The sequence below is a fragment of the Genypterus blacodes genome, unplaced genomic scaffold (assembly GCF_046128005.1).
Source record: "Genypterus blacodes isolate CSIRO-AG114 ecotype Tasmania unplaced genomic scaffold, CSIRO-AGI_Gbla_v1 ptg000003l_1, whole genome shotgun sequence".
NCBI classification, from domain to species: domain Eukaryota; kingdom Metazoa; phylum Chordata; class Actinopteri; order Ophidiiformes; family Ophidiidae; genus Genypterus; species Genypterus blacodes.
Genome location: NW_027466817.1, coordinates 4,173,997 through 4,189,255, shown reverse-complemented (window position 1 = coordinate 4,189,255; position 15,259 = coordinate 4,173,997). Strand labels below are relative to the sequence as shown.

Below are 15,259 nucleotides of genomic sequence, written 5' to 3'. Positions count from 1 at the left end.
TCCCTCTAGCCTCAGAAGCCTAAAATGGTGATGGAGTACTGGTCTGGATGGTTTGATCTCTGGGGCGGCCTTCATCATGTGTTCCAGGCTGAAGGTAAGATAGAGAGACGTTGTTTTAGCCTTCGTTCAAGATTTTTTTTTTTTGTCGAGAGGTGAAGAACACATAAAATGGGTAGACAGTGATTCTTCTGAGAAAAACAGATTCCTGATAGCAAACAGTAAGACAGGCTTTCTACTGAGAGGAACACGTGGTTTCTGCTGATCAGTTCTTCAGTGAAACTCAGCAAGCAAGGTTGATAATACTGATGTTTTTCTTGAAAAGTTAAATACACTGCATTTTGGATGAGAGATTCTGTCCGATTTTTTGTGCTAAAGGCAAGAGATGCTCAGGATGCATCGGGCTCTGAGGGTTTAGCCAAGATACGTTTTGTTGGCTGAGTGTGAGACTTGTCTGCCTCCCAAGCAGTGCAGAGGCCACTCGGTGCGACTGGGACAGCTTAGCATATGGTAATTTGTAACATGTTTTGCAGCTTTGTCAAAGATTTATATACTTTCACGCATGGAAAGGTTGTCAGCCAAATACCTCCAAACCAAAGTCGGTGTCCCATCCACGAAACTGTATCTGGTACACATATTTGATGCTCCTCCAATATGCATGTTGCACATTTTTGCACTGAATTCAAGTGTAGGTGTATTAAGGTGTGATTTTGTAGGAGATGGATTCATTACATTCACCACCCTCTTATCTGCTGCAGCGACACACACACACCCACACCCACACAGTTGTTTGTGTATATCTTTTAACGAAACATACTGTATCCTCAGGATAGCTAATATACTCTAACAAAATATTTTACCAGCATTTTTCCAAAGGCACAGACGTTGAGAGAAGTCTTAATGCAGCACATATGAAGGGGCAATTTGGCTGGTTGGTATCAATTTGGTAACAACTTCATGAGAAATGTTGCATTTCAAACACACAATGCTGAGCCCCCAGTTACCCTTTTTAGTTGTGTCATTCCCAGCAGCTATCCACAGCTTAAAAATTACAAATACTCTAAGAATAAACGAGCCCGCTGCCTTTTTTCCTCATTTATTTCCCCCCCACTGGGAGCGGGACCCGCAGCATTGCAGAAAGTGTCGCAGGTCAAACCCTGATCCATCCAGAGTTGCAGTACAGACCAGTGACTGATTACCAGAACACCGAACACTTCCTTTTAATTTTTCTATTTTATTTTACATCCCAGGCGCGCCAGGACGGGGTTGTGTGACTGCGGGGTTGGGTGGGGTTTCTGGGTGGGATGTCCTCTCTTTGTTTTTTTTTTCTGCTTCTCTCTTCTCTCAAAAGAAAGTGTCGCAGGTATGAAACGAACAGGGGAATATTCAGGCATGATTCATGTCCTCGACAGTTCAGCGCTCTGCAGACTGCACCGCACCCCACCCAACAGTTAGCCACAGCCAGTGCCACCCACAAAGCAGTCATGTCTGGCCCTGTCACTCAACCCCGCTCGATTGCTATTCCCCATAGCTTCTGCCTTTGATTTATATCATTAAAGTTGGTCCAATTTGACTTGTGGATTCCAATATTAATAGTTAATTTCTTGCTTCACTGTGTTTGCTGCAATATACACTACAGGAAGCTCATCTGTGATGGGTATAGGCATTGTTATACAGGTTAGGCTTTCCTTGTCATTAATTATAATAAGTAGTAGCAGGATATGTGGCTGAATTCTGACTGCGTTCTAAACTAAATGGAACAGAGGGCAATACGATTATTAAAATGATGGATGTGTCTTCTTATGGCTGAAGGCATATTATTTTCAATTTCTTTTGTATTTGCTGTACTTGGTCAGTGTAAGTAAGCCCCATTTTAGTTTCAAATGATACAATAATACCTAGTGCATTAAGTGGTATTTGTATACTTTTTCTTTTTGACAGACATGATGCCTGTGGTGACTGAAGTCCTTACACTCGGCATGTCTCTGAACCTCTACATGTTCCACGGAGGGACAAATTTTGGTTTCATGAATGGAGCGTTTGCTGTTGGAATACCAGCACCTAGACCCATGGTAACAAGCTACGGTATGTGCACGCAATCCTTTCATAGACAGGGCACATAGCTTCATACTGACACGCAATTTTGTGACATTAGCACAAGTCATCAAACACTTCGGAGATAAGTGGTCAGCAATGTTTAGTACGCAAATGAACTGGCAAACAGCATGTCATCACCCACATCCACATCCTGCGCCTCAGTGGACTGAAACAACTTACAATGTCAGCCTGCAGATGCAAAGCTGTGACCTCATTGAAACCGATTCAATAAAGGCTTCACCACTTTACTTTGTACATATAGCTACAGTGAAACATTCATCCCTCCAATAGCCTGTGCAGGGTCACCCCGGACATGAGCATGATCATTTAAATGTCAGTAGATGGCGCTATCCCTATTTAGCAGCTGCTGACCTTAGTCTGTTTTGGCATTTCAATACTCGGCGCATGATAATGAATTCACTATCTCACAGAATGCACAGGAAATATAATTACAGATGGTACAATGGGTTTTATATATTTTCCTCTTGGGAACTTAACATTGTAATGACCTCGTCCGCTGAAAAGAAGAATATTCTAAGAAATGCTCCACAGTACAGAAGGCCACCTCTGGCCTTCAACACTTTTCATACCTGTGTTTACTTCCCTGACTGCCTTATACCTTTTTGCCGTGAAATGGCTGCGTTTTCTGTTAAGATAAACCAAAATGTGTTGCGGCCCGCTGATGTCTCAAGATGTTTGATAGTGGTACACAGTGAAAGCATCTGCCACAGTAAGAGGCATTCTTGCCTCCCTCCCTCTCTCTCTCTCTCTCTCTCTCTCTCTCTCTCTCTCTCTCTCTCCATCTCTCTCTCTCTCTCTCTCTCTCTCTCTTCATCTCCCAAGCCTTCTGTTCTGATAGCGCATTATCTTTCAGATTACGATGCTCCATTATCCGAGGCTGGGGATTACACCACCAAGTACCATCTTCTGAGGAATTTATTCAGCCACTACCACAGTGAGTGTTGTAGTCGCCGAGACAGGATATCTCTCCCTCTCTCTCTCTCTCTCCCCCCCCCCCCCCCCCCCTCTCTCTCTCTCTCTCTCTCTCTCTCTCTCTCTCTCTCTCTCTCTCTCTCCTCTCTCTCTCTCTCTTCAGTTAATTCTCTGTGTAGAACCTGCCCCATGCTTGCTAAAGTGGGATAACCGTGCATTAGATTACAAGCCTGCATTAGATATGGTATGTGTGTGTTGGTGCATCGTGTCATTTCTACTTAAATCACAAACCCTCAATTACTGTTCTTTATGTAAATGCCATACTGGTTCTCATATCAAATGCTGTGCTCGTGCTGTTTTCTCTATTAGCTAAACCACAGATCAAGTTCCCAGTGTTGTGTTACCACCAGTAGAAATGCAGCTTTGTGCCAACCTGGGACATGAGACTCCAGTAAATCTGCCAAGTGTGGTGACTGAAGATAGTTTGAATGTCTGCCTGTGCATGATTCGTGCTTATGTTTAGCAGTTTGTTGAACAATAATCAGTGGCCTGGATATGAGAGTCTGAGAAGGCTTTGGATCTACACAGCAACCTCAGCACACATGACCTAATTAGATCAGCTTGATATTTTATTATCTAATTCTCAAATCATGTACATAATGCCATTTGCTCATTCTCCTGCGGCATTCTATCACATAACTTGGCATGAAGTCCACCTGATCAGTAGAATATCAAGCGGAAAGATCTTTGAGGTTTTCTCATCAGTTCAATGCAGCTGATCACTGCATTTAAAACTGTTACACATCTTGACACAAACACACACAGCGCATGATATCTGGACCCCTGCAGCATGCAAACAGCTTATTTTTGATGTTACTAATTTATCTTCATGCATGTCAGCGTCCCAAAACATAATCTTCTATTAAGAGCGATAAAAATAGCCAAATGTCTAATGCAGGCATATTGAAACCTTTCCAGTGTTCTCCCACACAGCCCCACTTAGCCACATTCTCCTCTGTATGCTAATTTCTTATTAAGGGAATTATAAGATTTGTCGGTGGTCTGATCTGGCTGGAGAGATCTTCTCAGATTTAACAGATGCTTCACAACTTGCCTGTAAGCATTGAGAGCCATTTAGAAGAAGAAATGGGTTGCCATTACCCTTGAAGCTGTCCTCAAGTGATCCAGCTGTTACCACTTGGTGATAAGCAAATGCCGTCAAAGTCTGTCCAGAGGGACTGCTGGTGTCTGCGTGCTCTAACGCCTATAAAAGCAGTTAGAGGGCACAGGCAAGCGGCTAATGCTTGTAAAGAGTGTGTTTTGTAACATAGGGCACAAACTGAATGGTGCCGCCATGGTGGCGCAATGGCTTTAGTCAAGGAGCCTTAAAAGCAGCAGACAATTACCAACTGACAGGTTACTTTAACGATTGCTGCTGACCCCTCAAAGAAGAGGAGGACTTCTTCATGTGAAGTGTTTGGAAAAGAAGCTTTACAACCAGTTCCCTCATTCTGTCATGCATTGTGCCAGTGTGTACATGCCACTTTGAATAAGAAAGCACAATCCAGTCTGTCAGTTTAACTGCCCTATAAAGGTGTGTTTTTATTGTGTGCATACTGTGGACGTGTTCTAAATTAACCTTTATTTTATTGCTAACATTATTTTTTTTACAATTCTTAATTGTGAAAACTAACTTTGGCCCCAATTTGGTCCCCAGGGTGAAAGCAAAAGGTTAGCCAAAATGAATATAAAGTGACATTTTCCTTGTGTTTCAGCGGAGCCTCTTCCTCAAATGCCCTCTGTGCGAGAGAGGATCGCGTACCAGCCTGTTGTCATCCAGCAGCACCTGTCACTGTGGGACAGTCTGCATTTTGCTGACAAGGTACGACACAGACACACAAAGAGTGCGAGCATTCACACACATGCACACACACACACAGTAGGAATATCTAGTGTCAAAATAGTTACATTGTTGTTTACAGAAAATATAACAGTCATACATATAAGCCAATCAATCAAAGTCAAAGGGAAACATCGCCGTTCATTACTTTTCTTGTTGGTAGTGGATGTGCCTGATTTGTTGATCCGTGTATGCAATCGCCTGCATTCAGCTGCATGTACGTATTCTCCCTCTCAGGTTCGCATTGCACATGAAACAATTCAACCGCTTAGCTTAGCTGAGGAGGGAGGGTGTATTTCCTGGAGCTACTCATCACATTTGCCTGTTCAAAGTGTTTGTGCCTGATAAAGGTAACAACACAATAGGAATTGTGTGAAAGTGAAATGAGCTGTTCCTTTCAATTAAAGCTTCCATTCTCTCAAGTCTGACTTCTTGAAGGCGGACTAGTCAATCACAAATAAAAACACTAATCACTCCTTTTTACAATGGACATGTATAATGAAATAGAATTAGAAACAGACAGACAGACATTTATTTTATAATACTTCCAAAGGTTTGAAGTTAACACTAAATCCAGTAAATTCATGTTTTTGAGTCTCCTATAGGTTTAACACAGGTACTGATGCTTGGAGTGAGCATTATGTTAAACCCATTTTGAATTAAAGTCCAATCTAAATGTTTAATATCCTGTTGAACTCGGTAGATATACTATATCTTCACTTCTATAATAAAACCCTGATCCCCCCAGAGTTTCAGTACAGACGGTGCTGTGGTAACTTCACAGTAAAGAGTGAGGAGGACCATCGTCTGTCACCAGTCTGATTCCTCGGACCAACTGGGAAAAATCTAGATGAGGAACTGAACTTGTTACACGTTTCATCACAAATCCCATTGAGGTGCCCCAGAGCAAGGCCCTCTTCCTTCACTGCACCAGTGACCTGCTCTGGGCCCAACAGTAATAAACTGCAGTCATACTGTGCTGCTTTATGACTGTGAAGCTGAGTGCAGTAGAAAAGGTGAGGGAGAAGGAAAATCCTCCCATGTCAAATAGGAAATAAAGACTGATGAAGTGAACTGTTGGGCATGTGTTCAAGCTTGAATGTCCACCGGTCTACCTCGGCCATTTAAAGCCATGTTCTTAAAGCCATTTGTATTCTTCACAGATGTAGCTTGTCTGGCAGGTGCTCACAACATTAATTATTCACTCCCCATCGCAAATAATTTGCTTCCCTCTGAGACGACAATTACTTTGCCCCTGACCATCCCTACCCTCTCATTTAAGGAGTGTTTTCTAATCAGTGGCTTCTGATAGAGTGAGGATGACTGCGTTTGATATCGTATCTGTGTGTTTAGAGGTAGGCAGTTAATCGTGTCATAGCAGGGAGTCTTTTATTGTCTCGCAAAGTGTGCATAATGTACCTCCCAGGGTAAGCAAAATAAGTTCTGAATGCCAGAAAAGGAAGCTTCGCTGACTTTAATATCTTGTCAGTTTTGATGAAGCCCTTATGACATTGCAATTGATTTTGATTCTAACTGTTGGAACTTAATGTAACCAATTAAATAACAAATAAGGTTATGCAGTCTTTCAATCGATGATGTGACTTGTCTGTCTCAAGCCCTTCTTGATGTCTAAGGAGTTGGAAGTTTAATCAATGGGGTGGAATATTAGATAGATGTTTCATTGTCCTGAAGGGAAACAGAAGAATACTGTAAACTGTTGAGTCATGATCGGCTCAAAGTCATGGAGAATTAAGTGTTTAATCAGTGAATATATATACAAAAAAACTAATCCGACGACAACATAAAATGGTGAACAACAGAATGACAAGGCAGCAGGAGAGTCTCAGTTGGAAGGAGCACGGCTGGGCCAACTGGAATCTTGTGCCCAGGTGCTCTGAATCAACCACAGAATGTAGGCACAACCCGCTAATTAACTGAAAGCAGCGTTAAATACAGCACCAACAGGCTGACAAGGGGCCGTCACTGATGTTTACTATGCCGCTCTGAAATCAGTCCCCCGTCTTTTCCCTATAACTCATTCTGCTACCATTTCCCTCTTTAGTTAGAAGGGAAGAAGACTTTCAGTCTAATCTTCCAGTCCCGTTATTGCACAACGACTACCTAGATACAGTACGTCATCCATATTCTTACATTCTTATATTTTCAGCCTTGGAAGTCAGAGCGCCCGATAAATATGGAAAATCTCCCTGTCAACAACAAGAATGGCCAGTCATATGGATACACACTGTATGAGACCATCATCACGAGTGGAGGAAGCTTGAACAGCAAGAACAACATCAGAGATCGAGCACTGGTGAGGACAGGAAGACAAACAGACATAACACATTTTCTCAGTGGGAAAGTTTGCACTTTTTATTGTGAAAAATATCTTGTAGTCTCAGTCACACCCCCCATCCATGTTCTTGTGGGATTAAGTTAACAAATAAGTGTTGCAACCAGATCCTGTGCTGTAACACGCTCGATTTCCCAACAATGTACTGAAGACCCAAAAGTAATGTGAATGCAAAGTGCACTATTCTTCACTTTAAGGACATGTGTTCAGATTACTTAATAGAGGAGACATCCTAATGTGTTGTGTGTAATGTGTCACATCCAAGTGAATTCATTTCCATTGGATATTGTAAGGAGACTTACATCCATTTAACGTACAATATTTTGTTTACTGGTCTTGGGGAGAAGCATGTAAAAACTGTTTCATGTAGTGAGAGATGTGCAAATGTAGCTAAAATGATCTCTATGACATCACATCTGACTGCTCTGACATTACCTCCTACTCGTACAAGTCCCATCGCCACTTAAGGCCTTTTAGCAGTTTTGTTGGCTTTAGTTTTCAGACTTGTTACGCTCGATCGATCCATCCTAAATATTAGGAGCAGTGGGCAGCCACTAATAAACCAACTGGGGACCAACTCCAGAATTGTTTGCTCCAAAACATGAAGCAAACACCAATGTTACTTTTTTGTTTTGGCACTAACAGCACCTTGTGTTTCCATAGAGATCGGTTTCCCCAAATATGTTATCACATTTGTGTCATGCTCTCATGGAGAATAAAGTGAACTGGAATTGTTGAAGTCCCCTTTTAAACTATTACTAGATAAGAGCTCTGAAATTAATGTTCTTTTTTGTAGGTTTTTGTGGACAAACATTTTATCGGCATTCTGGATTATGAGACACTGGAGCTTGCTGTTCCTGATGGGAAGGTACCTGTGTGCTTTGTGTGTGTGGTTGTGTGTATGCTCAAAATGGAAGCATATAAAAGCTTCGAGGGATGCTGAGAAGCTTGGCAGTGAAATTATTTCAATCAATCAATAGTACCGTAAAGCTTTATGGTAACTAAATGAAATCCCGTGGCTGTGTATGTCCTTAACTACTTACTCTTATAGGTTTAGATTCTATTTTGTCCCTTGTTTTCTTTGTGAATACTGCTGTATTTGAGCAATTCCTCATGTATTATGCATTTGCCCACTGAAGGGAAAAAGAACTCTAGGTTTACTTGTGGAGAACTGCGGAAGAGTGAATTATGGGGAAACCCTGGATGAACAGCGCAAAGGTACAAACTGTTCCACAAATAGTTCATTCTCTACATGTCACAAATGATCTTGTTCATTACAGACCATGAGAAAAAGGGAACTTATAGTTTTTGGCAACAACAATGAAACAAGCTTTGACTAACATTTCAGGTCTCGTGGGAGATATTGAGTTGAACAAACGGGAGCTCCGAGACTTCATCATTCACAGTGTGGACATGAAAACCGACTTTTTAAACAGGTTTGTGTCCTTCAATTACTTCTTACTTCACCTTCACGAGTGTGTTTCTCTAACAACATATACTGTACTTACCTGCCTCTCATTCAGTCCAGCTCATTTCAGTGGGAACGGAATAACAGCAGGTAGTGTCTCACCAACACTGCCCCACAAAGCTGAAATAATAAACAGTTAAGCATCGGTAGATTAGAGGGCTTGAGTCTTTTTTTTGTTTAGAGAGTTTCTTTCTTTGACATGTTTAGCAACCAATATTAAATTGCGCGGATAAATCTTGTACTTAGTTCCCCTTGCAATACAAGGTTTATACAAAATGTTTGTACAATTAAAATCAATGCAATGCACCAATACAATAATATTACCAGAGCAATTATCACATTATTGGATGAATGCCATGGAGATGCTGGTTTAATAATAAACTGCACTGGTTAGCTTTTTAAAGCTGGTGCATTAGGTCATGGGACACACAAACACACCACTGGGTAACAGACGTAGAATCAAGACTGCTGTGCAATGGAAAAAGTAATGGAGTGAGAATCAAGTGTTTGGCTCTTTATTTTACATCCATGGGAGGCCAATGGATGCCTTCAACTCACAATCTGTGTTGGTAACTGTTACTATAAGGTTTTTGCAGCCTCCCCACAAGTACAAGTTACTTTTACCACTGAGGTTAAAGGTCACCCATTAACTATCTCTTATCAACTATATGATATTGGCTATGGTTTGTTAAAGGGGACATGTCCCACAGATGTCTTGGTGTTCTTACTTTCATTTATGGGTGAATTTGAAACCTTTACAATGCTCCAATGTGTAAAAAACACTTAATGCTCTCCATATACACACTGAGTGAAAACGGGGGGTGTTAAGTACTGCTTCTTTAAGGAGCCTTTGCTGAAATGTCAACCCTGTGCTAATTGCTCCAACCTTAGCTCTCACTACCCATGCACCGGCCAATCACATTCATGGTCGTGTCCAATCAGGTGTTTAAGCCTTTCACTTCAAATGTAAAGAACTAATCAAAAATCAAGCTTTCAGGGCAGTGCAGGACCCATGGGTATCGCTGACAGAATACATTTGTATAGGTGTCAAACTCATTATGCAAATGTGATAATGTTCCACGTATATTCTCCACTATATTACTCTACAGTAATAGGAGAATATGCCCCCAAAGAAAGAGACTAAATGCAAAATGTCCCAGTAACAGTTACTGTGTTAATGTTATTGAAGTGCATATTAAATAGCTCAGCTTTTAAGCAACTGAGGGTCTGAATAATTATGTTACCTTCTGGTGTATTATGATGTGTATACTGAATGCAGACAGCTGAATGATCCACTTGTTATTGTTTTCTCCTCATGCAGTTCAGAATTAGGATTTATGTATTGTAGCTCTGGTTTTGCAAATATCAGTGCCTAAAGCATTGCCATTATTATATATAAATCCATAATTGAAGAAATTATTTTTCTCCTATATCATTTTTCAACCTTTTGAATTTAATTTGAGGAATCTGTCTCCTGCAGCAAAAATACAGATGGAGCTTGAATCTGCAATGCATATTTCTCCTCCATACATTCCCTTGACATTCATTGTGGGCATATAAAGGCATTGACGTGATGTAATGCTGCTTAGCAAACTGCTTTACAAAAGTCAAAACTTGTCATGTTGCATTTTTTAAATGTGCTGGCGCCTACACTGTACATTTATGCTTTTATTTGTTTGTATGTATAAGTGTCTCTGTAATCAATGAGCAAAAATGAAAAGTCCAATGTGTTCCTTTCCTTTTTTTTCCCTTTACAGACTGGAGCATTCAGGCCACTGGGTGTCTATGCGTAAACAGCTCTCCTTCCCAGGGTTTTTCCAGGGTAAAGTCTATGTGAAAGGCTCTCCCAGAGACACCTTCATCAAACTGCCTGTGAGTAGGTCAGTCACTGAGCTGATAATCCAATATTGCAATTACACTAAGTGCAGCCTCAAAGTCTCAAAGAAGGGTCAAAATAACATTTCACAAAAATAGTATTTATCGTAGCGTTGGCAAAAGGATTTCCGTTTTGTGTCCAACCTCCGTTAAAAAGCAATTAAAGTAAATACGGACCACATTTGCTCTGCTCTAAAAGGCAATCTCGTCACTTGGGTTCTGCCTGTGTTGTGATTCAATCTCAATAGGCGAGTCATCAATTCAATCAGTAACTCCCAAATCAAAATAACCTTAATAATGAGAGTGAGGACCCCATGGAGAGGAGGCGGGCCAAATGTTTCCAACGTGGGAGTGGATTTTACCCGAGTGTCTAATAACTGCACTCCTGGCTAGTTGTGTCTCAGATCTGATTACAGTCAGACATCTGTTACGTGGTCTGGCAGATCAGATCGCTTTACAGTCACGGTAGGGAGGCAGTGGCTCAGTGGGTAGTGCTTCCGCTTGGGAACCTGAGGGTCGCTGGTTCGAGCCCCTGCCGAGGTGCCCCTGAGCAAGGCACCGAACCCTCAATTGCTCCCCCCTCTGCGGAGGGTGGTAATGTAATGTCGCCTTGGATAAAAGCGTCCGCCAAATGATCATAATGTAATGTAATGGTGCCTTTGGCGAGGTTTATCTGGATCACCTATCAGGATATGGATTGCATGTTAATGCAAGGTATGAGTGGGGCCTTAGAAATGCCAAGTCTGGAATTTCAAAGAAATCTACATTATTTGTACATCTTGTTATGGAATTTCAGAAATGTATAGACTTTATATAGACTGTAGAATATAGACTTTTGTAATATATGCCTCCTGTATTCAACATTAAGGTTAACCTGACCCCTCTTGCTGTATTTTCATACTAACCTAACAGACAGTGGGTCATTTGTCGCGTTATTATTTATCTATTACCCCAGTAAGTACAGCATGAATGTCGTCCTCAGATTGCCATGAGGACAACAGTTGCCACGTTTCTTATCATAGAATGTGACAGTGTCAGTATGCCACAATGATTGTGATTGGCTGTTTGAATCCATGTATAGATGAATATTTACAGACCAGCTGACAAGAATTACTGACTACCTCTGAAGTTAGCCAGTTGGTATTTGTTTTTTTGGCCACCATTTTTTGACAAATCCCAAGAACACAGACGTCAGATGTGAAACATTTTTGTCTCTTCAAAATTCTTCAATTCTTCAAAATAATTCAACAAAACAGGAGTAAGATTGTACAGGTGTACAGGGAATTCATGGTATTTTCCTTTCAACTCTAGCAGTAATTATGACATAGTAATCATCATTTCCTCCCATTTGGTTCTGGTCGGAGTTGAATTCTGTTACCTGCACTTAATTAGTCTGATCTGACACATACAGTAGGTGTTGATTTGTGGCTGTCCATTTCTACCCGAGCTGGACTGACACGTCCCCTCACCTCTCTGCTTTGTGGCTTTGATATGAACCTGAAAAGAAATGTGAGCTGGGTTACTGCTCGAATACAAATATAATTTCATTTTTATTCGAGCATTAATTTATAACAGTTTGCCTGCACTACAATTAGTAACCATATCGTATCCCGTTTCATTGTCTTATTAGATACTGTGGTAGATGTCTATTGGTTTAAACACACCTATGCCTTAGTGGAAGGAGCGTGAAATAGCTTGTTTTGTTTAATGAATGTGTTTCCAGCTCTCCTTGTTATTGTATTTATCTGTTGGGTCTTGTATATCACTTTTATTCTTTCTTAAGTTGTATTGTTTAACTGAATAGTCTTCAACACCTGTGCAGTTAGCTGCAAGGCAAACCGATCCAGCAGTCCCATAAGTCTTACATCAAAATGTCCTGAGCCTGTGTTTGACTCACCTGTGCGTTGATGTTCTCCAGGATCACCTTGTTAAAGTGACCTGTCTGCTCTGGTTCTCAGGGCTGGACCAAAGGTGTGGTGTTTGTCAACGGCAAGAATCTAGGACGCTACAGGTCAAGCGGCCCTCAGCAAACCCTGTACGTGCCAGCCCCCTGGCTTTACAGGGGCAGCAACCAGGTACTCACGTCGTCTCCACACTCAGCAGACACTTCTATCAATGCACTCATTTGTGCAACGCGGATGACCTCAAAGCCCTGAATCCAACGCCGTTAATGACAGTGCCGCTCTGCCAACAGAGCTACACAGCAACGCTTGTTGAGATGTTTTTTGTTCCTTTTAGTCATTCGCTTCTGTGTACAGTCACAGTGCACAGCTACTGAAGCTCAACCTCCTGTAGCTTTGACATTATTGAGCTCAGCAGCACTTTCCCAAAAAGCCCGTGTGAAGGTGTTGACATTAGTTGCCAGCTGCTCTCGCTCTTCCTTCCCGACCTCTGCAAAGCCTTTTCTTTTGTTTTTATTTCAGCTCGTCGTGTTTGAAGAGCAGGAAACGGATGGTAAGATCCTGTTTGCCATCAACCCTGATTATGGCATGGCTGTCGATGTCCAGTGAGGACCAAAGGAGAGACGGAAGGGGAGGAGAAGTTGGCGACCAACACCATCACTAACACCCTGGGGCAGTTTGGAGGTCCCATTGATTCCTCAGCTATGTGTTTGAACTGAGACACTTGGAGGACATTGGGAACATACATGCTGGGTTGGTGTCCTAATTCTTCATTTTCACAACTGGATTTAATTCTAATATAATGAAGTGTCATTAACCTGCTTTCACAGTCAGTAAAACTGGAGACCAAAGGACTGTGACGGAGAATTATCTTGATCGTAAAGTGTTATAAAAGCTCTTCCTAGCACAGATTTAATTTATGGATTACTAATTTATGGCTGTGAATGGCAGTGACTGTGAATAAAGACCAGTTTGACCTCTGTGTCTGTAGCCAAAGCCCAGAATTATGTGGACGGCTTTGTTTATCCCACACAGCCAGAGCTTATTTGATGTGACAGCATTTGCTTTCCAAATTTATCTTCTTTATGAATTGCTGCGAGCTCCTGCAGAGAAGTCAAAACCACAGCCTGAGTGTAGAAAGCATTTGTGAAAACTCCACTGCTCTGTGATGTGTTAAGCAGACAGGATGGCATCAGGATGCCTTCACAGATTGGCACACCACAGCGAAACAAACAAGTTTAATTCAAGTAAATGCAACTGTATAGTAAAGAGAGAAGGAATTCCTGGAAATATCGAGTAATATTTTCACATATATGACTTAACATTGTGTGACATAATCATAAATTTCTAATCATGAATGAGTAGTATAGTGGGGATGTGCAGTGGGAGACTGTGATTGCCGGGCCCTTGAGCAATGCACTGGTGTTCTTCATGAATGCCCGTAGGCCAAATTTATCAGGTCTCAGGTTATGATGGTAACATGTTGTTTACCTTGTGTGCTAATTTTTTATTCAACTACCAGCTCTTATTGACCTATACTGTGTGTGAATGTAAATGTGAAAATTAATTATTCAGGAGACGTATTGTATTTTTAAATGTGCGTGGGTGTCAAAACAGGCTAAAATCCTATTGTTCATGACTAGAGCTTTTACTAATTGGGTCACATCTCTGGTACAGAGTGAAGATGTCCAGCATAAAGACGAGACGCCAACGCCCACATGAGGTTGTTCTCAGTTATTTATTTCTCTTGATTCAACTAACGTCTTTCTCTGAGACAGAAACTGCTGTGGCAAAGAAACCAAACAAACCTTAAGAGTCACATGCATAAGTGTGAATCACATGAGGCTGGAAGATGACAGTGGAGATGAGGACAGGGAGGACCAGTGGGGTGTATTGTGCCTTAGAGAAGCCCTCAGAGGTTAGGTTAGCAATAATACATGACAAAGTGTGCTGATGCGTAGAAAATAACAGACAAGTCAGAGGCAAAGGACACTGTGACACAAATAAGAGTTGCGTTTCCTCCGCTGAGTCCTTTATTTTCTACACCAGAGTGCCCCAGCGTTTTATGATGCTTATACCATGGCCACTTAGCAAATAAAAGCCACGTTGGCATGTTTTAGTTTGTTTCTAGTCAGTGTAACTGTGTCCTCCGGTTTACTTTGTTTTGAGTTTGTTTCTAGTCAGTGTAACTGTGTCCTCAGGTTTACTTTGGATTGATGCGCTGCCCGATACACTGATTGATACTGGTTAAGCTGTCCAGGGTGTTTACAAACTTGTTTCCTGTAGCCATGGTATAATGCCTATTACCTGACATGAAATACTGAATACCTCTACCACCATAGTTGTTGCACAGGCAGGTTGGTTCTACTTTGACTGATTCTATTGCTTGATACTATATGTGTTGTAAAATATTGAAAGTAGACGTGTACTGCCAAGGTGAAGCCCTCGGAAAAGGTCACGCCTCCGCCGGCTTCAGGAAACATCGCAACATGACACGGCAGAATCCCATTGAACCAGCCCAAGCTCATTCTGATTGGTACTACATTCCACCCAACGTGAAGTCAGTTGAGCCGGAGCTCAACAATACAAACTTTCATATAAAGCAAGCAAGCATTACGTTTTACTTCACACAGAAAGGAAACCATCATGCTCACTGTTGGGACACTTGGTAGCTTAAAGAATGTCTGTCAAAACTGTTTTACACACTGGATTAAAACATCTGTTAATGGACTTCA

At 41.5% G+C, this 15,259-nt stretch overlaps 1 protein-coding gene across 3 annotated transcripts in view; it reads left to right on the top strand.

Moving 5' to 3' along the window:
• Positions 1 to 15,259, top strand: part of LOC142994115 (beta-galactosidase-1-like protein 2) — a 20,523-nt gene extending 5,264 nt beyond the window's left edge. Inside the window, exons 9-20 of one of the 3 annotated variants that reach the window (XR_012961340.1) lie at positions 10 to 94; positions 1,939 to 2,082; positions 2,969 to 3,049; positions 4,803 to 4,909; positions 7,095 to 7,241; positions 8,077 to 8,148; positions 8,420 to 8,498; positions 8,629 to 8,716; positions 10,506 to 10,620; positions 12,582 to 12,698; positions 13,047 to 14,676; positions 14,726 to 15,259. Coding sequence is in view for 1 of the 3 variants with exons in the window: in XM_076144791.1 (XP_076000906.1) it covers positions 10 to 94; positions 1,939 to 2,082; positions 2,969 to 3,049; positions 4,803 to 4,909; positions 7,095 to 7,241; positions 8,077 to 8,148; positions 8,420 to 8,498; positions 8,629 to 8,716; positions 10,506 to 10,620; positions 12,582 to 12,698; positions 13,047 to 13,133 (1,122 nt within the window). In the remaining 2 variants the exon portion in view is untranslated. Of the gene's footprint in view, positions 1 to 9; positions 95 to 1,938; positions 2,083 to 2,968; positions 3,050 to 4,802; positions 4,910 to 7,094; positions 7,242 to 8,076; positions 8,149 to 8,419; positions 8,499 to 8,628; positions 8,717 to 10,505; positions 10,629 to 12,581; positions 12,699 to 13,046 lie in introns of all 3 variants that reach the window. The other 2 variants (XR_012961341.1, XM_076144791.1) reach the window with 2 other exon arrangements.